Here is a 25079-nt window from a genome sequence, read left to right as displayed (position 1 = left end):
AGCAAGCAAGTAAGCGAGCAAGAAAGAAAGAGAAAGAAAAGACGAAAGAAAGAAAGAATCATATTAAATGTAAACGATTTAAACACTCCAATTAAAAAGCAGAGATTGTAAGACTGGATAAAAAGCAAAACCAAAGTATATGCTGCCTATAAGAAACACACTTTAAATATAAAAATACAAATAGGCTAAAAGTAAAAGAATGGAAAAAGACATACTGTGCTAACATTAGTTAAAAGAAAGTGGGATTGGCTGTATTAATACCAAAGTAGATTTCTGGGGATAAATTCATCCAAAGAACAACATGAACCTAACAGAGTTTCAAAATACATATAGCAAAAACAGAACTGCAAGGAGAAATATACAAATCTACAATTACAGTTAGAGATTTCAATACTCCTCTCTCAATCACTGGTAAAACAAGCAGGCAGAAAATAGGCAAGCACATCATAGACTTGAAAAACACTATCAACCAACCTGACCTAATTGACATTTATATAACACTCCACTCAAAAACAGCTGAATACTCATTCTTTTCAAGTGTACATGGAATATTTACCAAGACAGACCATATTTGGGGCCATAAAACAAGTCTCAATAAATTCAAAAGAATTCAAGTCATATAAAGTCTCTGCCCATTATTGTCTCTGTCCACAATAGAATTAAATTAGAAATCAATAACAGAAATATCCTTGAAAAAAAATCCCCCAATATTTGGACACTAAATAACATACTTCTAAATAACCATGAATCAAACAAGTAATCAAATGGAAATTAGAAGGTATCTTGGACTGAATGACAATGAACACACAACATATCAGCATTTCTGGGATCTTGCTAAAGCAGTATTTAGGAAGAAATTTATGAACACCTATTTTAGAAAAAAAAAAAGACCTCAAATAAATGACCTCAGCTTCCACCTTAAGAAACCAGAAGAGAGCAAATTAAAGAGAGATGTCCACTCGCACCATTCACCACTGTATTTGAGGCTGTGGCCGGTGCAAGACAACATGATCATTTATGTAGAATTCTGAAGGAATATACAAAAGACAAAAACAAAACAAAACGAACAACACCCCCCCAAAAAAAAACAGCTACTAGAACTAATATGTGAATTTAGCAAGGTTTTAGGATATAAGATCAATATATAAAACTCAGTTGTGGAGCTTCCCTGCTGGCACAGTGGTTAAGAATCCGCCTGACAATGCAGCGGACACGGGTTTGAGCCCTGGTCCGGGAAGATCCCACATGCTGCAGAGCAACTAAGCCCGTGGGACACAACTACTGAGCCTGCGCTCTAGAGCCCGCGAGGCACAACTACTGAGCCCGCGCGCCTAGAGCCCATGCTCCACAAGAGAAGCCACCATAATGAGAAGCCCGCGCACCACAACAAAGAGTAGTCCCTGCTTGCCACAACTAGAGAAACCCGTGCGTAGCAACAAAGACCCAGTGCAGCCAAAAAAAAACAAAAACAAAACAATTATATTTCTATTGCTAGCAATGAAAAACTTGGAAATTAAAAAACACCATTTTTAATGGCATCAAAAGTATGAAGTACTTAGGAATAAATCTGACAAAAAGCTGTGAAAGACCTATACATTGACGACTGCAAAATATGGTTGAGAGAAATTAAACAGAGAGATATAAGTTGTTCACAGGTCAGAAGACTCAACATTAAGATGTCAATTCTTCCCAAATTGATCTATAGATTTAACAGAATCTCAATTGAAATTACAGCAAGTGTGGACTTCCCTGGTGGTCCAGTGGGTAAGACTCCGAGCTCCCAATACAGGGGGTCCGGGTTCGATCCCTGGTCAGGGAACTAGATCCTGCATGTGTGCTGCAGCTAAGAGTCTGCATGCTGCAACTAAACAAAGATCCTGTGAGCTGCAGCTAAGACCCAGCGCAGTCTAAATAAATAAATCATTTTTTTAAAAAAGAAATTACAGCAGGTGTTTTTGTGGAAATTGACAAGGTGATTTAAAAATTCATATGGAAATCAAAGGGCCTCGAAATGCTGAAAAAGAACAAAATTGGAGGGCTAACAACACCTGATTCTAAGAATTATTATAAAGCTACAGTAATAAAAAGTGTGGCATTGGCATAAAAATGGACAGAACAATGGAACAGAATGGAAATTCCAGAAATAAATCCACACACAGGTGGGCAACTGATTTTTGTCAAAGACACAAAGAGAAAAGATAAGCTTTTCAAGAAATGGTAAAAAAAAAAAAAACCAAAAAACAACTTAGATCCATATGTTGCACCTATACTAAAATTGCCTCAAAAAGGATCATAGATCTAAACACAAAACCTAAAACTATGAAACTTCTTAAAGAAAACATAGGAGAAAAATCACTGTAACCTTGAGTTAGGCAAAGATGTCTTAGATATGACACCCTAACCCCAATCCATGAAAGAACGAATTGATAATTGGACTCTTTCAAAATTAAAAATTTCTGCTCTTTAAAAGACACTACTAAGAGAAGGAAAACACAAGCCACAAACTGGGAGAAAATCTTTGCAAAGCATGTATCTGACAAAGGACTTGTATGCAGAATCCATAAAGTACTCTCAAAACTTAATTTCAAAAAACAAGCAACTCATTAAAAAATGGGCAAAGGATTTGAACAGACACTTCATCAAAGAAGATATATGGATGACAGATAAGCACATGAAAAGATGCTCAATAAAAGTTGTCACTAGGGATATGTAAATGGAAATCACAGTGAGACATTATTTTGCACCTGTTAGAATGTATGAAATTAAAAAGATTAACCACAGGAAGTGTCAGAACGTGGAGCAACTGGAACTCTTATATACTGCTGATGGGAATGTGAAATTATAGATACAACCACCTGGGAAAACAGCTTGGCAGTTTAGCTTAAACGTTCCCACTATCATATGATCCAGCCATTTCACTGCTTCACTTATTCACAGCAATTTTTTTTTTTTTTTGCGTTACGCGGGCCTCTCACTGTTGTGGCCTCTCCCATTGCGGAGCACAGGCTCCGGACGCGCAGGCTCAGTGGCCATGGCTCACGGGCCTAGTCGCTCCACGGCATGTGGGATCTTCCCAGACCGGGGCACGAACCCGTGTCCCCTGCATCGGCAGGCGGACTCTCAACCACTGCGCCACCAGGGAAGCCCACAGCAATTTTCTTTGTGATAGACAAAAACTTGAGACACAAATGTCTGTCAATAGATAAGTAGATAAACAAATTATGGTATAGCCATACAATGGGATTTCATATACTCTGAAATATAGAGGAATGAACTACTGATATACATAACAATGTGGATTAATCTCAAAATAGTTACGCTGAATGAAAAAAGACAAAAAAAGCAAACATATGATTTCATTTATATAAAGCCCTAGGAAAGGTAAACTAATCTGTAGTGACAGAAAACAGGAATGGTGAGAGGCTGGAGGCCAGGATTACAAAGGACATGAAGAAACTTGGGTCGATGAATATGTTCACTATCTTGATTGTGGTGATGGTTTCATGATATATAAATATGTCAAAACATGGGACTTCCCTGGTGGTCCAGCGGTTAAGACTCCACACTTCCACTGCAGGGGTTGCGGGTTTGACCTCTGGTTGGGGAACTAAGATTCCACACGCTACACGGCACAGCCATAAAATAAATAAATTGTACACACACACACACACACACACACACACATACAACAGAACATATCAAATGGTGTAGTTTCTATCAATTATAATTTCTATCAATATAATTTATTTATATTAAAAATATAAACATAAATACACTTTTTTTTTTTAATACACATTCTTTTAAAAAAGCAGCTATGGTAGTGGTTGGAAGACCAGGCCTTGGAGTCTGGCTGCTTCAGTTGAGTACTACTCCAGCACTCACTTGCCATGGGACCCCCCCCAGCAGGCTACCTGAACTACTGGTGCCTGTTACCTCCTCCGTAAAAGGGAGGAAAGAATGAATTGATCATTGGACTCTTTCAAAATTAAATAACGGAAATTAAATTTTTAAATTAAATAACGGAACATGCTTCAGAGGATCATATTCAAGATTAAATGGCCTAACACATGGAAAGTGTTTGTAACAGTGTCTGGAACACAGGAAGTATCCCATGAATGGCAACCAGCACCTTTCTCACTGAGGTTTGGCGCTGGAGTGGGTGGGTCTAACAGGCAAATGTTGTTTTTGTTTGCTGTGCATACCCTACTGTGGTTAACTGTTCTTTCCTCATCACCCATTCCACGTGACTCTGGTGGGCTGAAATTCACAGTATCCAGTACACTTGGGGTATGCACTCTGTAATAGGACTCCATCACCCAGGATGTAGTGATTGGTCCAAGATGTATGAACAGTAACCCAAGCCGGGCCCATCAGAGACCTTTCCTGGGATTTATCAATATTGAGTGTACTGACATAAGATGTCTTTCTTTTTCTTCTGGGCTTTCTAAACTGGCTAATGTAAGCCTAGAGTGATCTGTGCCATGCTCTCCCTGCCTCCCCCACAGGAAAGAAGACTGTTGACAATGGGACAAACGATACAGAGAAAAGCACAGTGGAGACAGGGAGAATCTTAAGGCTATCCTTTGTGCCCCTGGATCTACCCAGACCTGAAGCCAAACCACTCCTTTCCTTGCTGACTTATGAGCTAGTCAATCCTCCTTGGGGCTTTAGGCTGTGTGACCCATTTCCACTGCCTGCAGCTGAAGGTGTCTTACATGACAGAGAGGTGAAGTGAGTTAGCAGCAAAATACTGGAGCTGGAAATCATTTAAAAACCAGGTCTCACTGCTACCAAAGCTCACACATGATTACCATCTCCTACTTGTGGGACCAGAGGGGCATGCTTAGTGATTCAGTATCAAGGGGCTAAGCAGATGGCAGAGGCTATGAACAAGCACCAGGCAGGGGAAGAGCAGTCGCCTGGGCCCTAGAAAGCCTTGACATGAGACCGAGCTTTGAGGGAAACCACTCAGCTCAACACATTTGGGGAATGTGTCTCACCTCAGACCCTTGAAGAGATTCAAGAGACATGACAACAGGACAATGACATATTTATTTACAATTGGACCAAAAAAAGGCATACAGGCGTCTTTTAATTAAAAATAATGATGATGATGATTTAAAAAGTCAGAAAAATCGATGCTGTTTGAACCCTTTATGAGGAGTCCGTTTCCCCACTCCCCCCAAAAAGAGAATCTCTTAGGGAAAAAATCCAAGATTCGAATGAAGAAGACTCCATTATCATACTCTACTGCTTGGGTTCCCTTTCCTCCAACCTGATTCTTGGTGGACGCTGCTTGGCACTGCGGAGTCGCTGTGAGGCAAGGTTGAGAAGATCACCGGTTTGACTGGTGGAGCTGGTGAGGGCTGCCGGGAGAGTGCGGGGGGAGGGCGGCGGGGAGGGTGGTGTGTTCCTAGCTCAGCCAGCATCCTGAGCTTTGTCTTCCTCAAGGGGCTGCAGCCAGGGTGAGCGGCTGCTACTTGAACCCTAACCCCAGGGTGGGTTTGGTCTCTTGCAGCTTAAGAGCAGACGTCTTGTGACACGCACGGGGGCGGGGGGTGGGTTAGGAGAAGTGGGCGCTGACAGGGGAGCCAGGCCTGCACGTCAGCTCCTCTTTCTTAGGCTCCTTGCCTATTCCTGGGACTCGGGGAAGGAATGACAGAACTTACTTTCCATCTTCCTTCTCGCAACCAGTGTTCTGGGTGTTCCTCAAAGGAGACAAGAACTCAGACAGGAGGTGGAGGGGAGGGGTCTGGCTAAAAGAGCTGTGTATGGGCACTAAGGCTGGGGGATGTCAGGGAGAGTGCCTCTTCCCAGCCACCTAAAGGAGGGGATCTGCGGTCTCCAGGCCTTGTCCCGCCCTGGAAATGGAGGAGAGGGCCCACCCTAGCACACTCTGCAAAGAGCAGCGACCCCCACAAGGGAGGGGCTGAGGAGCCTCCTGTGGGGTGAGGACCCTCAGCCCAGACACACACACGTGGATGCTTGGTTTGGCTCTGGAAACACTTGGCCCTGGATCCAGGGTTTCTTGGCACGAAGACAGTTCATTGCAAGTCTCTCCTCCGGTCCAGAAAACTCTCACTGCTCTGAGCAGGGGCAACTCCTGCTGTCCTGGGGCATTTGGTGCCCAGTACTTCCAGGGGATTTCCTTGTAGCAACCAAGACCTGGGCTCCCAGTGACAAGATGACCGGAGGCCTGGCGGGAAGCCCCACCTCGAGCAGCCCTGGGAGGAGGCTGGGGAGGAGAGAAGAGGGAGGAAAAGGGGCTGGAAGAGGCTGGTTGGCACTGAGGATGCGTGTCCGGGCTGAGCTGTGCTTTGTCGCGGCATCAATGGCGAGGACGGGCATCAAGAGGCTCCAAAATCTCGCTGGAGCCTGGCAGGCCCGGCGTTTCCTCTTCCAGTGAGTCGTGGGGTGGCCAGCAGCCCTGAGGAACTGAGGTGGAGACAGTGACCAGAACCCAGTGTCTTGATGGGTTTATCCATCCTGGATCCATTTGTTAAAAAAACTAAGGAAAAAACTCCAAACCAAAAATAAACCTGAATAAACAGGTCTGAGAGTTCCTGCTGGAGGGATCTTAGCACTGAAGAAAAACAACCCACGAAAAACTCATCCCCAACAGAACTGGAATAAGATGATGAAGAAAAATGCAAGATTTATCTATAGGCCCTCCCGCCCCCTATGCAGCCCCAGGATCCAGGAACACTGTGCCAGGAGTTACATTCCAAACGAGCAGGAGTTATTTTATTTTACGTGCCTGCAGTTCCCCACGCGGGGTGGCTTCCTGTCCGTGGATGGAGTGGGCCAGGCCACGGTCCACCCCCATCAGTCTATCTTCACAGCAGCGTAGATCTTGCGGACAAACATGTAGGCTGCATAGAAGCCGATGGTGCCCGTGAGAAGCCAGAAGGACAGGACCATGAGGGCCGTGTAGCCAAAGTAGAGGAGCGAGGGAATGAACTCGACGATGTCCAGCTGGGGCATGAGCAGGGGAGAGAAGAGAGGGGACACGCTTAGTGCCAGCCTGCCGTGGCCAACTGGGTGTCCCCCTACCTTCTCACTGATCTCGTGGTGAAGCTGAAGACTGGCAAGGGGAAGGGGCCTGCCCCAGGTGGGCAGCGAGGGGCAGGTGGGTCTCACAGTCACGGTGGACCTTCAGCAGTACCAGGGCCCGTGCACCGCCTTGGATGCTCACCACCACCATGGTAGGTTATTAACCCACTTTACAGATGGGGCACAGTTACACAGCCGGGAAACAGAAGGAGCTGGGATTTGAACCTGGGGCTAGAGGGCTAAGAGCCCAAGGCCCAAATCCATTGACTCAGGACATTTCCTGCGGGGGTAGGAGGGAGTGGGAGTCTTCCTGGGGAAGGGCCTGGGAGCTCGCTGGGAGATGGGGCTGACCTCAGGGGCCAGTGCCAAAATGACAAAGGCAGCAATGGCCATAGCTGTCACTTCCTCACTCGCCACAGTCCCCAGAACAGTACAGTGAGACTCCTGGATGCTGGAGCACAGGAAGTGGGGGCAGGAGAGAGGCGTCCAGGGCTCCTGGCTTTAGGAACAGAGAGCCACCATGAGCCTGTCTCAGCCTACAGTCCTGTCCATCTGAGTGCGCTCTGTCACTTTCGTTACTCTCTCATGGGGATTTTTATCTTGCAGCATTTGAACTCCTTTGCAGAGTTCTGAGGCCTGGGCAGGGATGCTAGGGAATCTGGGGTGTGGTGGGGTTTGCTGGGCCAAGTGGAACTAATCTAGGACCTTGGTATCAAGACCTGCCCAGCCCACCAGGGCCTGAGTGGGGCCTGTTCTAGGGCTCATGGGAAGACAAATGGCCACAAAATGCCAGGAGCCCAGAAGAAAACAATAAGGGTCACTGTTTGAGACCGTCTCCCTGAAGTCAAATGTCCTCAAACTAGGGGTGAAGGCCATGTTTTCCAGCTCAACTGCCTATGTCTCCTTTTATGAGCTTTCTTACGGCTGAAGATGGGGTGAAGGTGAGGGGGGAAACAGGGCAGTGGTAAATCCAGTGGTAAAACCAGGAAAGGGATGAGGCAAAAAGGCAGCGCTGGAAAGTTCCTTAGAGTTCAGACAGGCCAAGGCCACCATTTTACAGACAGGGCTCTGGGGCTGGAGGAGGTTTTTAGAGCAGAGAAGAAAGGCTGGGCCACAGGCAGGAAGGGCAGGAGGCTGAAATGTGACCCTTGTGTAGGCGGCTATGGTAGCAGGTTTTGCTTGCCCAACACTGGCTCCTGTCTTCCTTCTTCCTGGTGTCTCGGGTACCCACTCCCTACTTTGTGGTCCTATTGGGGCTGTCGGTCCTAATACAAAACCTAAGCTAGTCAATCAGAGTATGCCATCCTACTGGACATGAAGAACAGTGAGGGATGGCATGTAGCCTGGGCCAATGAGTGTCTTCCCTGGGGTTTATAACATAATGATAGAAGAAAGATGTTCTTTTAGTTCTAGAGCTGCAAAGCTGAGAAAAGGAGACTCTAGGGCTGCTATTGGTCATCCTTCTATTTGTGGAAAGAGCCTGCCTACAGATTGAAGCCAAGAAAACACACACAGAGCTGAGGAATAAACACAGAGCCCTGATACCATCTGAGCTGCTGGATCTAACCAAGCCTGAAGCTAGAACTCCAACTTCTTATTAAACTTACATCAGCCAAAACATTCTCTTTTTTGCTTAAGCCAGTTGGGACTGGTTTTGGTCACTTTCCATTCAAAATAGTTCTGATTAATAAGGGCTGTAGAGAAGGGAAATTAGATTTGTTCTGCAGGATTCCAGGAACAAGACTGTGGTCTGAAGATGGAATTTACAGGGAGGCAGATTTCAGTGTGACTTAAGGAAGGCCTCGATAATGACAGGAGCTATCCAAAGAGAATGGGAGCATCAGGAGGGAGTGACTTCTGTTGCTGGATGTGCCAGGGCAGAGGTCAGCGAGCTTTTTCTTAAAGGACCAGATTATAAATAGTTTAGGCCACGTGGCCTCTGTCAAAACTACTCCACTCTGCCATTGTAGTGTAAAAACAGCCTTGACCATATGTAAATGAACAAGGGTGGCTGTGCGCCAATAAAACTTTGTTTACAGAAGCAGGCCTGCTGGCCCATGGGCTAGATGATCACTTGTTGGGATCGCTGGAGAAGAGGGCAGTCCGCAAGCTGGAAGCAGGGGTGCGGCACCGCACTCAAATATCTGGACAGTCCTTTCCAACCTGACGTTTTTGGGAAAGGGAATTCCAAGCTTCACCCAGCTGACCTATGCCTCTAGTGTGGGAATACACCCTGGTTATAAGCAGAGGACTTCTCGGTTTGGGGTCCTGGATACCCAAAGTACAGCGGGTAAAACTGTCTTCAGCGTAAGCTCCAGAGGTAACATGGGGTCCGCCAGAGTGACCCCAGACTCCTCTCAATGGCCCATCTGGTTTGTGTTACACACAAATCTAATAAGCCTGCTGTGGGGATCTGTTTGTATTCTTACTCTTACGTCACTCTTTGGGGACGGTGAGCTCTGTGAGTATAGCCGAGTTCCTAAATCTGGGCGCTAAAGCCTACTTCAGCAGTTTCTGCTTTTACCTTTATTAACTCTTCTCATTTACTTTCATTCTTTCAAGTTACTGTTCTTTTTTTTCTGTCATCTTGAGGTGAACACTGTATTAGTCTCTCTTATTTCCTCTTAAAAGCACTGTAAGGTGATATACTCCCTTTAAGTTCTGCTTTGATTGTATCTCACAGGTTTTGCATACAACATTCTCATTGTCATATATCCTGAAGGCTTTTGTCACCCAAACATACTCTCTTTCCTAAAAAGATTATGTTCTAAGAGCAGTAACAGTTCTAGGATGACTTTGGTCCTCCTCATTCTTGGCAGAAAAGTAAGACTTAGACACTTAGGGTTTTTCCCCAGCACCCTCCCCGCCACAATCCTGCCCTGAAAGGGCTAGGGGGCTCCCTCATGCAGGGTGGTACCTTGTTAACAAAATAAAAGATGGCATAGACCAGGACATAGAATGCAGATCCCCCGGAGACTAGGAAATTCCTCCACCACCAGCGGTAATCCTGAGGAGGAAACAGAGAAGGGTCATAGCTGTCTCCAGGCAGAACCTCTTCCCCAAGTTTCAGAGCTGCCTGAGGAACTAAAGACCCTGGGTAAGAACTGTAATATTTGGGGTGATGCGAAGCTTTTTATACCGTGACTGTGATGGTGGTTACACAACTGTAGGCATCTCTAAAAACTTACAGAACTGTAGATTAAAAAGGGTGAACTTTACTGTTTATAAATTATATCTCAATTTAAAAAAATCAGCAACAACAAAAGAACATTATTAACAACATTAGCATTTCTTGAGCAAACGCTCACCACGTGCCACATATTGTTCTAAGTGCTCTATGTGAATCAGCTCATTGAATCTTCGCAGCAGCCCTGTGAGCTAGGCCCGGAAGGCACACGGAGGTTAAACGACTGCCCGAGATCCAGAGCTACTAACAGAGGAGCCGGCGTTTCAGCTCAGGCTGTCTGTCCCAGAGCCCTTGTTTTGCCCATCAAGAGCTAGTCCCCACATGGAGGGCAGGTCACCCAAACTGCATCAGCTGTTGAAGAAACCACTACTGGAGTGGACTCAGTACTGACGAGTCTACTGTCGTTAGGTCGTGGTGACTTCCCTGCAAGACTATGCAGTGAGGTAGGGATCATTAACTCTAGTCTACAGCTGAACAAATGGAGGCTCTGCAAGGGGAAGTGATGTACATGCCCAAGACCTCATGGCCAGAAGAGGCAGGACCACAGGAGAAACCCAGACAGCCTCACTGATCCAATTCAATACTGGACCCAGCTGCCCCCACCCCAAACTGCTGGCCCCATTCCCCTCACCTCTGCACACAGCTGGAAGTATACCATGACGATGCTGATTTGCGAACAGGACACCACCAGGATGATGAAGACGAGGAACAGGAAGCCGAAAAGGTAATAGAACTGATTCTCCCAGATTGCCTGTGGATATACCGCAGCCGGCCTTCAGGTAGCCTGCCCCCACTCCCCTGGCATTCCCTGCTTGTGCTCGGGAACTCCATCCCTTAGTCAGGACTGGCAGGAATGGAGACACCATCATGACACCACTGGGGCCTGCGAGCCTGGCTCGTGGCTGACTGGTCTCTCCTCCCTGGAGCAAAAGGTTCCTAGGGAGGGGCTGGGGCATGGCTGATCCTGAGACGGGTGGCCCCCGCCTGAACTCAGCAGCTTGCGGAAAATAATGAATCCCACCCCAATCAAAATTACACGGCAGCCGCCACGACCTGGGGCAGCTCACCACGTGCCAGGCATAGTGTTACGTGCTTTACGTATACCACCACGTGTCAGCCTATGAAAGCATGGCATTTTACAGTGAACGACGTCACGGTTCAGAGAGGCTGGTGATTGGCCCAGTGTCACACAAACAGAACAGATGTAGACTCCCTGCCCAGGCAGCCAACCCGTCCTAGGCAGGGCTGGGTGGGCGAGGGGGTCTCAGTAGGGACAGGCTGGGCCACTCCAGAGGAGTGGATGCTTGTCCAGCACTGACTTATTGCAAGACCCTCCCTCCATGCTAGGCGCTGAGCTGGGTCAGCTGGACTTAGATGGCTCTGAAGAACTGTTCTGCCAACTTTCATCTTGGCATGCCTGGGAGAGGAGTAATCATCATTACAACAGCAGCTACAAGTTAACAAGCATTTCCTGAATGCCAGGCGCTGTGCCTTTTATAGACGTTATCACGTTCCAGCCTCATGATGATCCTGGGAATTAGGCATCATCCCCCCACTTTCCTAGGAGTTTTGAGTAACTTAGGTAAAGACACGTAGGGACCCAGAAGTCAAAGCAGACGCAACAATGATATTAATAATGGTGGTGACTGACTGCAATACTGCTAAAGCAGCCAAAGCAGCTTCTGTTTACTGAGCCCTTCCCACACCAGACCCCGTACATGTGGCACATCTCACGTACCCTTCCAAGCTGTCCCGAGAGGCAGGACTGTTACCCTATTTTAGGGCAAAGAATGGGGGCTCTGAGAGGCTAAAAGGTCTGTCTGAAATGTCACAGGCGGTAAGAGGCAGAGCACCTAAGTGGAGGGGTAGGGACTAGGCTAGTGCGGGTGAAGGTGAGGGGTGGGGAGCAAGTGGCAGTACTCACACTGAAGATGAAGAAAAGCTCGATGAACATGGCGCCAAAGGGCAGGATCCCAGCCATGAGAATGCTGCAGAGAACGGGAGGGTTAACAATGCTGGGAGGCCTGGGCCGCTGGAAGCTTCGGGCTCCCTCCTGAGCCAGCAAGACTGAGAATGCTTCCACTGTCTGGTGGGTCTAAATCTTTCGGCATGCTTTTGTACCATTATAGCCTCTCAAGAGGTGGGCATCATTCTCCCCATTTTATAGATGGGAAAACTGGAGTACAGAGAGGTGGCGCGACTTGCCCAAGGTCCAAGGTAGTCTTTACCTGTCACCCCGCACCTTTCCACTCCACCCCTTCCCTGGCCAACACCGAGTCTGGCTACAACTTGGTCCTCTCTATCTTGGAGTGAAGCTAAGCTTTCAGGAAGTCTACTAGAGCCAGCCGGGGCTGCAGGAGCACCTGTCATAGCCCCCACAGGGGGAGGGTACCCCTGTCCATGTCTTTCCAAGGAGATGGCTCAGGGGAACGTTGGCCTTGCCTACTCCAGAAGCCCCCGCCCGGCCCTTGCCGGAGACTCACCCCACGAATCGGTTCATGTACCACCGCTGCTCAGGGATCTGCCGGGGAATCTGGTTGGTGCGCACAGGGTTGTCATATGGCTGCTTGCGGAAGCCGAAGTAGTAACCCAGGTAGACAAGGGGCAGGGAGATTCCGAACCACATGCATAGCAGGGCCACCATGGTGGGGAAGGGCACCTGTGGGCACAGCACCGTGAGGCTCCACAAGCCCTGAAGCCCAGGCTGGGGACCCCTTCTGGGTCCCAGGGCAGGAAGGGCACAGCAGGACCACCATGGTGGGGAAGCTCCTGCAGACACGCCCCCCCACAGGGCTCCTGGCCAGACTGTCCTGGGGCTGACCCCAGCCCCGGGAAAAGCAGAGGGCAGATGGAGGGCCAGTTGAGCCATGAAGTGAAGGAACCACGGCATCCTACAGGAGCTTGTCACCAGGGAGGACGTGGGGAAAGAACAAGGAAGGAGGGGCTGAGCGCATGAAGGGGAGAGGAAGGGCCGGAATGAAGAGAAATTACGTGTGGTCTGTTAAGTGAAAACGAAGGGGAAAATACAGAAGTGCACAAATAGTGCGTTCCCAATTTCGCTCAATGAAAACACCACAATATACCACGAAGTGAAAAAAGCAGGATATAAAACTGTATGTAGAGAACTCCATTTTAATAAAAACACCCCAATACTTATATGCATACATGCCTGGAGAGGCCTACACCAAAAAGTTAACAGCACTTCCTCAGATGGAGTATGGGGCTTTGGAATTGATTTTTCATTTTTTTTTAAATTCCCCTCTGCACAGTCTGAGGTTTTTACAACTCACACAAAATGGAAGAAATGAATTAATCTTTGTAAAGTGTTCAGAACAATACTTATTCCAAAGTAAGCACTATAAAAATGTTTGCTATTAGTTTATAATTTTACGATTACATTATTCCATTTTAAATATATCTAAAAAGAGGTTAAAAGACTGCAAAAACAGGGAATTCCCTGGCAGTCCAGTGGTTAGGACTCTGCGCTTCCATTGCAGGGGGCACGTTTCCTTTCTAAAATTTCTGCAATGAGTGTTTATAGTGAGCAGCTGGTAACTGGGAGAAAAATGTTGAGAGAGAGAAGGGAGACAGGTATAAAAATGAGGAAGTGAGAGGAAGAGCATGACCCTGTCTTTCCTGAGGGCAGCTCCCTGGACCGCTGGGAAGGACCCAGTCCTCCGGCAGCCCGGAGTGCAAGCCTCACCCAAGCACCTTCTGTGGGCACCTGCCAGTGGAGGGGAGGCCGTTCTCTCCGCTGAGGCCGGGATGGCAAACACCTGCCCCACCTCTCCCGCAGCTAACCCATCAAGACCATCTCCCCACCCCCAGCTGAGTCCACAATCCTCACGGGGGGCTGGTGCTGAGCTCGGGGCAGGGACACTAGGAGGAGAGCGTTGTTTTGGGAGACTGACCTCATCAAGTCATACCAAGCAGCTTTCCCTTGGTTGAGACGAGGGAAATTCCCCAGTTGGCCCCTGGACTGTGGAAATCTCCCTTTAGAGAAGTGAGCTTTGGTCAGCTGTGTGAAAGAGCCCACAGGAAGGGCAAGACAGATGGATGCATAGGGATGGAGAAAACGTGGCCAGCCCTCTGGGGCTTTAGAAAAGGGAAGGAAGCAGCAGGAAGTGACCTGCAGGAATGGGCCTGAGCACAGCTGGCCCTCCCTTGCTGGGGAGGGCACTTACCGCCCCTGATGAGTGCTTTCCCCAGATGAAGCAATTCAATACGAAGCAGATGCCAAAAACCACGCCAGGGTACAATGTCGCCGTCTGGAAGCAAGAGAGACCAGGCTGGGGAGCTGTATCTAGGGAGAGCTCCCACCTGCCCCATCAGGGCTCCCCGACTAGAGGTTCTCAAGCCCTCCCTGTCCTGTAGGACTCAGCTCAAGGATAAACCCTTCCAGAAAGCATTCCCTGACCCCCAGACTAGGCAAGCCTCCTGCTCTCTGTCCTTTTGGATCCCTGAACCGCACCGTCCTCGCCCTCATCCGTGTTCGTAATCATGTGCTGTTGTTACCCCCACAGACATAAGCTCTTGGGAGGATCAGGTCCTGCTCACTGATGTGTTCCCAGCACTCAGAGCACAGTAGTGTTCAATAAGCATTTGTTGAATAGGAATGATCAAATAAAAGTTTTACTAAACACGTAGGTCTGGGCCTCAACCCAAACTGTCCAGAGTGGTGGGTAAGCTTTAACTGAGTCTTAGGGGCGGTGGGTGCTCGCCTCCACATGAATCCATCATCTCACCCAATCCTCACTACAGGCCTAGATGGGAAGCACTGTCACTACCCCTTTTCAAGAAGAGGACAGAGGCCCAGTAACGTTAAATACCCCACACCCCAACTTCACACAGTCAGTTAAGGGTGGAGCAGAGATTCAAACCCAGGCAGTCTGACTCCAGAGGCCCTGCTCCTGACGCCCTGCGGTGTATTCTATCCAGTCAAGACTTCTGGGGCTGGGGCTCAGGCACTGGGAACCAAAGCCCTAGACCTACAGTGGAGCCTCCTTTACTACTGCGGCTGCCGGAGCACCCAAGAGGGTCTGCCCGTGAGGCCTGAGGCTCCCTGCAATCTGGTGCTCAGCTTCACGGCCAGTTTTATTTACCTTTAGCCTGTAGCCTCCCACACCCACTAACTGGCCACTGCTCTCCACGTCCCTGACCCCGGGCCTTCATGAGGTAGAGTCATCAGCATCTCAGGGATCTGCCGTCTGAGTGCCAGTGCTGAACCAGTGGCCTTCTGTATACAGTCTCCTTCCAACCACACAACGACCTGAGACTTAGGTGCAACCAGTCCCCACTGGAGAGATGGGGAAACCGAGGCTCAGAGGGCTGGTCAAGGTTACCAACCAAGGAAATAACGGAGCCAGGACTGGGATCCCGGAGATTCCAGAACCTGAGGCCTCCTTGCTGGCTGCTTCCATCCAGTTGAAACCCTCCTCTCCGAGGCCCAGCTCAAATGTCATTTCCCCCCTTCCTGTGTGTTCCTACTTTACTCTGCTGTGTAGCAGAGAACTCCTCATCTGTCCTCCTGGCTGAAATGTATGGACTGAGCACTGTGCTAGATACCAGGAAGAACAGGAAAAATGTTCAGACCCATAAATGGAGAACAACATAAGTGGCACTCATAGGCACAAGGCTCTGCCCAGGCCCCCCTGGGGTGCCAAGGGGGACCCTGAAGTTAGAATCGGTGGGGGAGGAAGAGTGACCCCGGACCTAAGACTTAGCTGCCCACGCAGAGGCTGGAGGAGAGAAGAGCAGTTGTACACCTGCACGGCTGCGGCTGCAGCAGAGGCCCGCCTGTGGAGCGATGCAGAGCTCCACACCAGGGAAGGGTCAGAATCTTGCAGGGAAACTGAGGAGGCCTAGGATGGCCAAGGGCCCAGGCAGGAGGGAAAGATGCCTGAACCTGGGCAGGAGTCCTGGGGATGGAGATGGGAAGGAATTCGTGGACTATCTGGCAGGAGAACCATCCACACTTGATGTATGAGAGGAGGCGGGGGCGCTAGTGAGTAGGAGGAAGAAGGGGAGCCACCCAGGTGACTGCCTTGGGGGCCCGGGTGGATGACGGTGCCACTGGATGCAGGGAGCAGGTTGGGGCAGAGAGACGGGGTTTGCCGTGGCACCAGTACAGGGAGACTTGGAGGGTATCTGGTGGGAGACCTCATCAGGGAAGTCTCACCAGGTGAGGAGAGGGCTGGGTTTTACAGCTCTGAAGATCCCTGGGTCTTAGCACACAGTAGCCTGAGAAAAACACCTGATGTGTCAAGAATTTAGGAAACTCTTTTTGATCTTTCTAGAACAACCACTGTCACAGCTCTTCTATACTGAGGGCTTATTAACTGCCAGGGGTATTTGCCAGAGCTGGGATAGCCTGAGTTCCCCTGCTCTTTTGATAGCTGTGAGAATGGTTTCAGAAGGCCTGGGTCTAGAGGCTTCTCTGAATTTGGCACCAGGGGTTTCCCTGGTCCTCTAAGGGCTCACTTGCTCTGGGAGAAGGGGCTCAGGGCTCCCTGGGAGGCAGGGTCCACTCCCAGGCATCCTCTGGTTTCTGTGGTCTTTTCTGCTGCCAAGAACTCTCCTCACCACCAGGAGGACAGTGAACACCAGAAGCTGACCTTATTGAAGAGGCACAGAGGCCCCAAAGTCTGGAAAACAGGCTGACGGTGACGTGGGGCCTGGTTTCTCCCGCCCCTGGCAGGTAATTCTCTCCTTACTCTGCTGGGTAGGGTGTTCTCACAGCTGCCCTGCTGATCAGGTTTTGACCTTAAACTTTGACACCTGGGATGGTGTCTAAATCCTGTTATTCTGAATCCCCTATTTCTTCTTGTGCTTGAGCCATGGGACAATGTAGGCTAAAAATCATCTAAGTTCAATTCCCTCTTTTCATGGATGCGGCTACTAAGGCCTCAGAGGTAAGCACCCAGGGGTGAGAGCCCAGCTCTCCTGGCCCTTGGGTGTGCTCCTCCCACCCATCAGGCTGCTGCCCAGCACCTGGCCCTAAACCCCCACCAGAGCCTGCTTATGCTGCTCTCGAGGAGCCCAGGAGGAAGCTTCTTGGCCTCGCAAGAACACGGGGAGGAGGGTTGGGACACTTACACAGAAGGCTCCTTTCTTCCACCGATGGCCTTTTAGAGTGCGGTACAGACGGCCGGCGGAAAATCCACCAAACACCCTGTGGGGAGATGGAAGGGATCCACACACCAAGGGGACCTGTTAGCTGCAGTGCAGGCAGCCGGCGCCAGCCCTGGGACCCCACTCATGCACACGTACCCCATGAACATGAAGAGGAAGCAGGCCGTGGTCATGAGAGCTCCCCGGCTGGAGGGTGACAGCATCCCAAGCATGGCCACAACTGAGGAGGGAGGGGCAAGAGAGGGAAAGTCAGGGTCTCTAGGCCCCAAGGCCCAGTCGTGGGCTGGCTCACAGGGCCCCAGGGCAGGTGAGGCTAGATGAGGCTCCCTACTCCCTCTCCCTACTTTACTGGAGAAGACTGGGTCTTAGTTGGGGTTCAGAGGGGTGCAGCAGTTGCTGGGCCATGGCTGCCTGCGTCTTTTTCTTTTTTAAAAAAATTTATTTGATTTTAATTTATTTTTGGCTGTGTTGGGTCTTTGTTGCTGCGCGCGGGCTTTCTCTAGTTGCGGTGAGCGGGGGCTACTCTTCATTGCAGTGCTCGGGCTTCTCATTGCGGTGGCTTCTCTTGTTGCGCAGCACAGGCTCTAGATGCGCGAGCTTCAGCAGTTGTGGCTCGAGGGCTCTAGAGTGCAGGCTCAGTAGCTGTGGCGTGTGGGCTTAGTTGCTCCGCGGCATGTGGGAATTTCCCGGACCAGGGCTTGAACCCGTGTCCCCTGCATTGGCAGGCGTATTCTTAACCACTGTACTACCAGGGAAGCCCCATGCATCTTAATGGTAATGGCCAGCCCACAGAGCACTTGCAACCAACCAGGCACTGAGCTGAGAGCATTACGAATGCCAGCTCACTGAATCTACCTCATCAGCCCTCTGAGGTGGTTAGTTCCCACATTCCTTAGATGAGGAAACTGTGGCTCACGAGGTTAAATGAGAGGCTCACAGAAGTTAAATGACTTGTCCAAGGTCACAAAGCTTGGAGGCATGAGGCTGAGACAGAAATTTAGGCAGATAAGTTGCTAAGAGATTAGATTTTGAAAGTTCTCATCACAAGAAAAAAAAATTGTAACTATGCGAGGTGATGGATATTAACTAAACTCACTATGGTAATCATTTTGCAATATATACATATAATATCAAATCATTATTTTGTATACCTTAAACTAATACAGTGTTATATGTCAGCAAAAAAAAAAGTTAAAATGGTTAAAAAAAAAATTTAGGCAGATTGATTTCAGAACTGCCTGTAACTACTATATATTCATTTTTGGGGGTGTTTTCTGAGAAAAAAGACCTGATTCCAGTCCTAATCCTGGTGCTGAAATGGGTAAGTCACTTAATGCCTGGCTGCAAAAGGAGGCCAACCTCAGAGTGCTGATATATGGCTTCATTGGTGGTGTGGATGTCGGGGGCTATCGATGGTGCTGGCAAGATCTGAGGAGGAGCAAATCACCAGGGCCTGTGGCTGAGAGGACCAGCCCTCTTGCTGGGATGGACGGCTCTGTCTGGCCCAGAGATGTTGACATGCCCCTCTGCCCCAGGAAGGGAAGCCCACCCTTTTCTCAGACTCAGGCCTGTGCTGCGCTGGTGAGCACAGCTCACCCTCCCCAAACCCCCAGCCCACCTCCGCCCCTGCTGGGCTTACTCACAGATGACGATGAGGATCATGCAGAAGAGCTGAATGCCCGAGCCCAGCAGGGAGCTGAGGATCATGGGGTACTGGGGGGGCCTGAAGACGTCGCCATGCACTAGCTTCCACCCGGACTCCTCCATCGTGTCTTCCTGCAGCAAAGGGCCAGAAAGCGAGGCTCTTCTTGGGCTCTGGAGAAGGCAGCTCCTGCAGGGACCACCCCCAAGGACCCACATCCTTGACCAGGGCTGAGGGTCCCTCAGGTGTCAACCAGCTCCACTCTGACACAGGAGTGTAAGTGACATGAGAACGTATATCCCAGAGAACTGTCACACGGAAAAAGGAGGGCACAAACATGGGCTTACAGCTATACAAAAGGAAAAGCTCCTCCCCACATTCCACAAACCAAATGCATGGAAAAATAATGTAAACCAGTACACTAAAATGTTAACTGTGATAGTTTTTGAGTGGTGTCTTTAGAAGCAAGTTATTATTTTTTTAACTGATTATAAAAGTAATATAGGCACACCTTATTTTATTGTGCTTCATTTTACAGCACTTCGCAGATACTGTATTTTTTACAAATTGAAGGTCTGTGGCAACCTGCATCAAGCAAGTCTATTGGCGCCATTTTTCCAATAGCATTTCCTCATTTTGTGTCTCTGAGTCACATTTTAGTAATTCTCACAACATTTCAAAATTTTTCATTATATCTGTTATAGTGTTCTGTTATCAGTGATCTTTGACTTTACTACTGCAATTGTTTTGGGGTGCCGTGACCTGTGCCCATATAAGATGGCAAACTTCATCAGTAAACATGTTCTGATTGCTCCACCAACCAGTTGTTCCCCCATCTCTCTCCCTCTCCTCCAGCCTCCCTATTCCCTGAGACATAACAATATTGAAATCAGGCCAATTAATAACCCTATGCCTCTAAGTGTGTAAGTGAAAGGAAGAGTTGCCTGTCTCTCACGTTAAATCAAAAGCTAGAAATGATTAAGCTTATCAAGGAACACGTGTCAAAGGCTGAGATTCCTGAAAACTAGAACTCTTTCACCAAATAATTAGCCAAGTTGTGAATGCAAAAGAAAAGTTCTTGAAAGAAATTAGAAGTGCTACTCCAGTGAATACAGGAATGATAAGAAAGCAAAACAGCTTTATTGCTGTTATGGAGAAAGTCTGAGTGGTCTGGATAGAAGATCAAACCAGCCACAACATTCCCTTAAGCCAAAGCCTCATCCAGAGAAGGCCTAACCCTCTTCAATTCTATGAAGGCTGAGAGAGGTGAGGAAGCGGCAGAAGAAAAGTCTGAAGCTAGGAGAGGTTGGTTCATAAGGTTTAAGGAGAGAATCCCATCTCTATAACATAAAAGTGCAATGTAAAGCAGCAAGTGCTGATGTAGAAGGTGGCTACGCTAAACATCAGATATTCCATGTAGACGAAACAGCCTTCGATTGGAAGAAGATGCCATCTAGGACTTCCATAGCTAGAGAGGAGAAGTCAATGCTTGGCTTCAAAGCTTCAAAGGACAGGCTGACTCTCATTAGAGGCTAATGCAGCTGGTGATTTTAAGTTGAAGCCGATGCTCATTTACCACTCCGAAAATCCTGGGGCCCTAAAGAATTATGCTAAATCTACTCTGCCTGTGCTCTAGAAATGGGGCAACAAGCCTGGATGATAGCACATCTGTTTACAATATGATTTACTGAATACTTTAAATCCACTGTTGAGACCTACTGCTCAGAAAGATTCCTTTCAAAATATCACTGCTCATTGACAATGCGCCTGGTCATCCAAGAGTTCTGCTGGAGATGTACAATGAGATTACTGTTATTTTCATGCTTGCTAACACAACATCCATCCTGCACCCCATGGATCAAGGAGTCATTTTGACTTTGCAGACTTATTATTTAAGAAATACATTTCATAAAGCTATAGCTGCCATAGAGTGTGATTCCTCCGATGCATCTGGGCAAAGTAAACTGAAAACCTTCTGGAAAAGATTCACCATTCTAGATGCCATTAAGAACATTCATGATTCATAGGAAGAGGTCAAAATATCAACATTAATAGGAGTTTTGAAGAAGCTGATTCCAACCCTCATGGATGGAATTGTGGGGTTCAAGACCTCAGAAGAAGAAGTAATTGCAGATGCAGTGGAAACAGCAAGAGAACTAGAATTAGAAGTGGAGCCTAGGGCTTCCCTGGTGGCGCAGTGGCTGGGAGTCCGCCTGCCGATGCAGGGGACGCAGGTTCGTGCCCCGGTCCAGGAGGATCCCACGTGCCGCGGAGAGGCTGGGCCCATAAGCCATGGCCGCTGGGCCTGCGCGTCCGGAGCCTGTGCTCTGCAGCGGGAGAGGCCGCAGCAGTGAGAGGCCCGCGTAACGCAAAAAAAAAAAAAAAAAAGAAGTGGAGCCTAAAGATGGGACTGAATTGCTGCCATCTCATGATAAAACTTCAACGGATAAGGAGTTATTTCTTACAGATAGGCAAAGAAAGTGGTTTCTTGAGATGGAATCTGCTCCTGGTGAAGATTTGTGAAGATAGTTGAAATGAAAACATAGGATTTAGAGTATTACGTAAACTTGGTTGATAAAGCAGAGGCAGGGTTTGAGAGGACTGACTCCAATTTTGAAAGAAATTCTGCTGTGGGTAAAATGCTATCAAACAGCATTGCATGTTTACAGAGAAATTGTCCATGAAAGGAAGAGTCAATTGATTTGGCAAATTTCACTGCTGTCTTATTTTAAGAAATCGCCACAGCCACCCCAACCTACAGCAACCAACACCCTGATCAGTCAGCAGCATCGACACTGAGGTGAGACGCTCCACCAGCAAAAAGATTAGGACTTGCTGAAGGCTCAGATGATGGTTAGCATTTTTAGCACTAAAGTATTTTTAAATTAAGGTATTTTTTTAGACATACTGCTACTGCACACTTAATAGACTGCAGTATAGTATAAGCATAAGTTTTATATGCACTGGGAAACCAAAAAATTTGTTTGACTTCCTTTACTGTGATAATCACTTTATTGTGATGGTCTGGAACTGAGCCCGCAATATCTCTGAGGTATGTCTGTATGTGCTCTTACTTGTGTAATAAGTAAAAAAATTTTTTTGATATATGGCATGATATTCAAATGAACAAAAAGTAGTAAATGAGTATTGTAGACAATTTTTTAAAAATCCAGAAAGACTGAACAAAAAATATAAAACTCATAAACATTCATAGATTAAAAAATAAATCAGAAAGATAGAGAAAATGATTTATATACTTAATAATACCGCTGTTTTGACATATTTCCTTCAGTCCTTTATGTATGTACATGTGCATATGTATATATAATTTTTAACAATAAAATACTGTATTTACTGTGTAACAATACTTTGTTATTTTAAGCTGATGTATGATCATGAGCATTTCCTTATGTCAATAAACACTCTCTACAATTACTATTTTAATGTTTGTACAATTTTTCATTGTATGGCTGTACCATAATATAACCAATCCATTATTATGGAATATCAGGCAATTTCCAGTTTATTTAAATGATAAGAAAGGCTGCAATAAATATTTCTAGACCAAATTTTCTTTTTTTAGACCAAATTTTTGTGGTTTTAATGCTTTCCTTAGGAAAATTCTAGAAGATAGTGTATCAAAACAAGTTAACTAGGACTTCCCCGGTGGTCCAGTGGTTAAGACTCTGCTTCCACTGTAGGGGGTGCGGGTTCGATACTTGGTTGAGGAACTAAGATCCCACAGGCCGCACCAACAGTTAAAAGTGCAGCCACATGTTAAAAACAAAACAAACAAACAAGTTAACTATTTGGCAGTTCATGATATGTGCTGCCAATTAATAACTTTTCAGAAATCTCCTAGTTTACACTTGCACGGGTGGCATGAAAAGGTGCTTATCTCACATTAACCCTGCCGGCAATTAGTACTATGTGTACGAATCTGTGCTAATTTGAAGGTCCAAAACTGTCTTCTCATGACTGTTGGACACTGCACGTTGGGGGCTTATCCCTGAGGTAAAAACAGTTTTTCACATGTTTACTGGCCATGTATGGTTCCTTGTCTGTAAATTTTTTGTTCATTATCACATTAGGGATTTTAGTGGTTTTTTTTTTTTAGAGATTTTATACCAGTTCTTTTAACTATCATCTTTTAAAAAATTTGTTGCATATATTGTTTTGCCACTTCACTTTTCTGTTGTTTACATATCTTAACATGCAGGATTAAGGTAAAATTAATCCAGTTTTCTTTCTGTGATTTCTTCCATTGTTTTTATGCTCAGAAATTAGAAAGCCTTATCCCCATCACTTTGGGTCATTAAACATTTTGTTTTCCTTTTCAATATTTGGTTTACGCTATGAATGATAACACACACACACACACACACACACACACACACACGCACGTGCGTGCATGTGCGCGTCCTGGTCTGGTAGGCCCAGAGCCCCACTGCTAGACTGCCCTCCCTCTGCAAGTCCATCCCTCCCCAGCCATGACCTCGTACAATGTCATCCTCCTTATTATAGTTGGCGATGTCCTTCCGGAGGGTCCGAATGATAATCATACTCAGGATGCCTGAAACAAACAGGGGCGGGAAGAAGAGGAGTGTCAGCACGGCCATCTGAGTCTTCTGTGCTGCTTGCCCTCCGGGCACACGTGGCTTCCTCTAGTGGGAACTGGCTATGCAGCCGCCTCAGGTTCTCTCCTGGGCATAGCTCCACCCCAGCTACAGGGCAGGGGAAACAGAGGGTCACCCCCCAAGAGGGGAAGAATGAGCTGCTGGGATGGGCGGAGGCAGTCACAGGACACCGCTTGTATTCCAGGGAGAACAGCATCCCAGCTCCTCCAGGGCTTGGTCCTTCCAGCCTCTCCAGCCTCACCTCCTCCCAGGCTCGCCTCTCACTTGCCTCTGGTTATTTGTTGCTTTTAGTTATCAGGTCACAGCCCCATCTCTCTCTCACCTGCGTGCCTGTAACCCAGGCTGTTCCCTTTACCCGAATGCCCCACTCTGTCCTGATTCCTACTCACACTTCAAAACATCTTCTCTTCTCAACACCCCAAACAGCTCAGAGGCACCCCCGTTTGTACTTGCACAGCACCCTGTTTACCTATCTAGGCAGCACAGCGTAGTGGTTAAGACAATGGGTTGTAGGACCTTGAGCTAACTTAACACTTTTTGGCTTAGCTCACGGGGCTGCGAGGATGGGGATGCATTTAAGTGTTTATTAGCACAGCAGCTGGCCCCTGGGTAAATGTTTAATAAAGACAGCATTATCTTTACTTCTCCTGATACTGAAACGATCAGTTTCATTCTACCTCTGACAACCACCCTCACCCTGCTCAATGCCCTCTTGCCATCTGGCTTCTCACCAAGCCTGTCTCACTGCAGGGCCGTGACCCTTGCTGGAACCGTCTTTCCCTAGGTCTCTGAATGGTGGCTCCTCATTCAGAGAGGTCTTCTCTGAAGCAGCCTTCACCCTCTCCTCAACAGCCATGCATATGCTTCACAGCACTTAGCACTATCTGGAACCCTACTACTTCTGTGCTTTTCTGTCTCTCTCCTGCCACCAGAATACAGACCGTGAGGGCAGAGACTGGGTTGGGCTTGCTCAACACCATATCCAGCACGCGGCATGGGGCCCGAACAGGATGAGCAATGCCGAAACACTGTTGAATGAGTCAGTGAAGGTGTGCGTGAAGAGGCGGCGCAGCCTTCCCCTAGGGAGCTCTCCGGAGTAGAGGGTGAATCTTGTTTACCTCTGTGTACTGATGCCTTGCACAGAGCCCTAATGTCTGTTTTTGACCTATGCTTGGCTCCAAGAACACCCTAGAAGTCTCCTGGGAGTGATGTGACACCTCAGCCCCTCATCCCTCACCCCCTGTCCTCTCCACCCTCCAACCCATAGCTCTCTCACCTGACAGGAAGAAGACCACCACGACGGAGTTAATGATAGAAAACCAGTGGATCTGTACATCACTCATGGTCAGGTAAGTGTCCCAGCGAGAGGCCCATTTGATGTCACTCTCCTGGTGGTGGGAGGAAGCACTTGAGAGTCAGGCCTCCACCT

General features: G+C 47.8%; 1 protein-coding gene across 2 annotated transcripts in view; it reads right to left on the bottom strand.

Annotated features, from left to right (window-relative positions):
* Positions 1–5033: 5033 nt before the first annotated feature.
* Positions 5034–25079, bottom strand: part of TM9SF4 (transmembrane 9 superfamily member 4) — a 56628-nt gene continuing 36582 nt past the window's right edge. The window contains exons 8-19 of one of the 2 annotated variants that reach the window (XR_009558998.1): positions 24927–25038; positions 23516–23586; positions 19015–19147; positions 17510–17591; positions 17336–17411; positions 14425–14508; positions 12724–12899; positions 12165–12228; positions 10872–10991; positions 9971–10060; positions 6758–6975; positions 5034–6435 (exon numbers count right to left, since the gene is read on the bottom strand). Coding sequence is in view for 1 of the 2 variants with exons in the window: in XM_030830945.2 (XP_030686805.1) it covers positions 6826–6975; positions 9971–10060; positions 10872–10991; positions 12165–12228; positions 12724–12899; positions 14425–14508; positions 17336–17411; positions 17510–17591; positions 19015–19147; positions 23516–23586; positions 24927–25038 (1158 nt within the window). In the remaining variant the exon portion in view is untranslated. Of the gene's footprint in view, positions 6976–9970; positions 10061–10871; positions 10992–12164; positions 12229–12723; positions 12900–14424; positions 14509–17335; positions 17412–17509; positions 17592–19014; positions 19148–23515; positions 23587–24926; positions 25039–25079 lie in introns of both variants that reach the window. The other variant, XM_030830945.2, reaches the window with a different exon arrangement.

The sequence above is a fragment of the Globicephala melas genome, chromosome 15 (genome assembly GCF_963455315.2).
Source record: "Globicephala melas chromosome 15, mGloMel1.2, whole genome shotgun sequence".
Lineage (NCBI taxonomy): Eukaryota > Metazoa > Chordata > Mammalia > Artiodactyla > Delphinidae > Globicephala > Globicephala melas.
The sequence above is the reverse complement of the archived record's forward strand: the minus strand, read 5'-3'. Positions and strand labels throughout refer to the sequence as shown.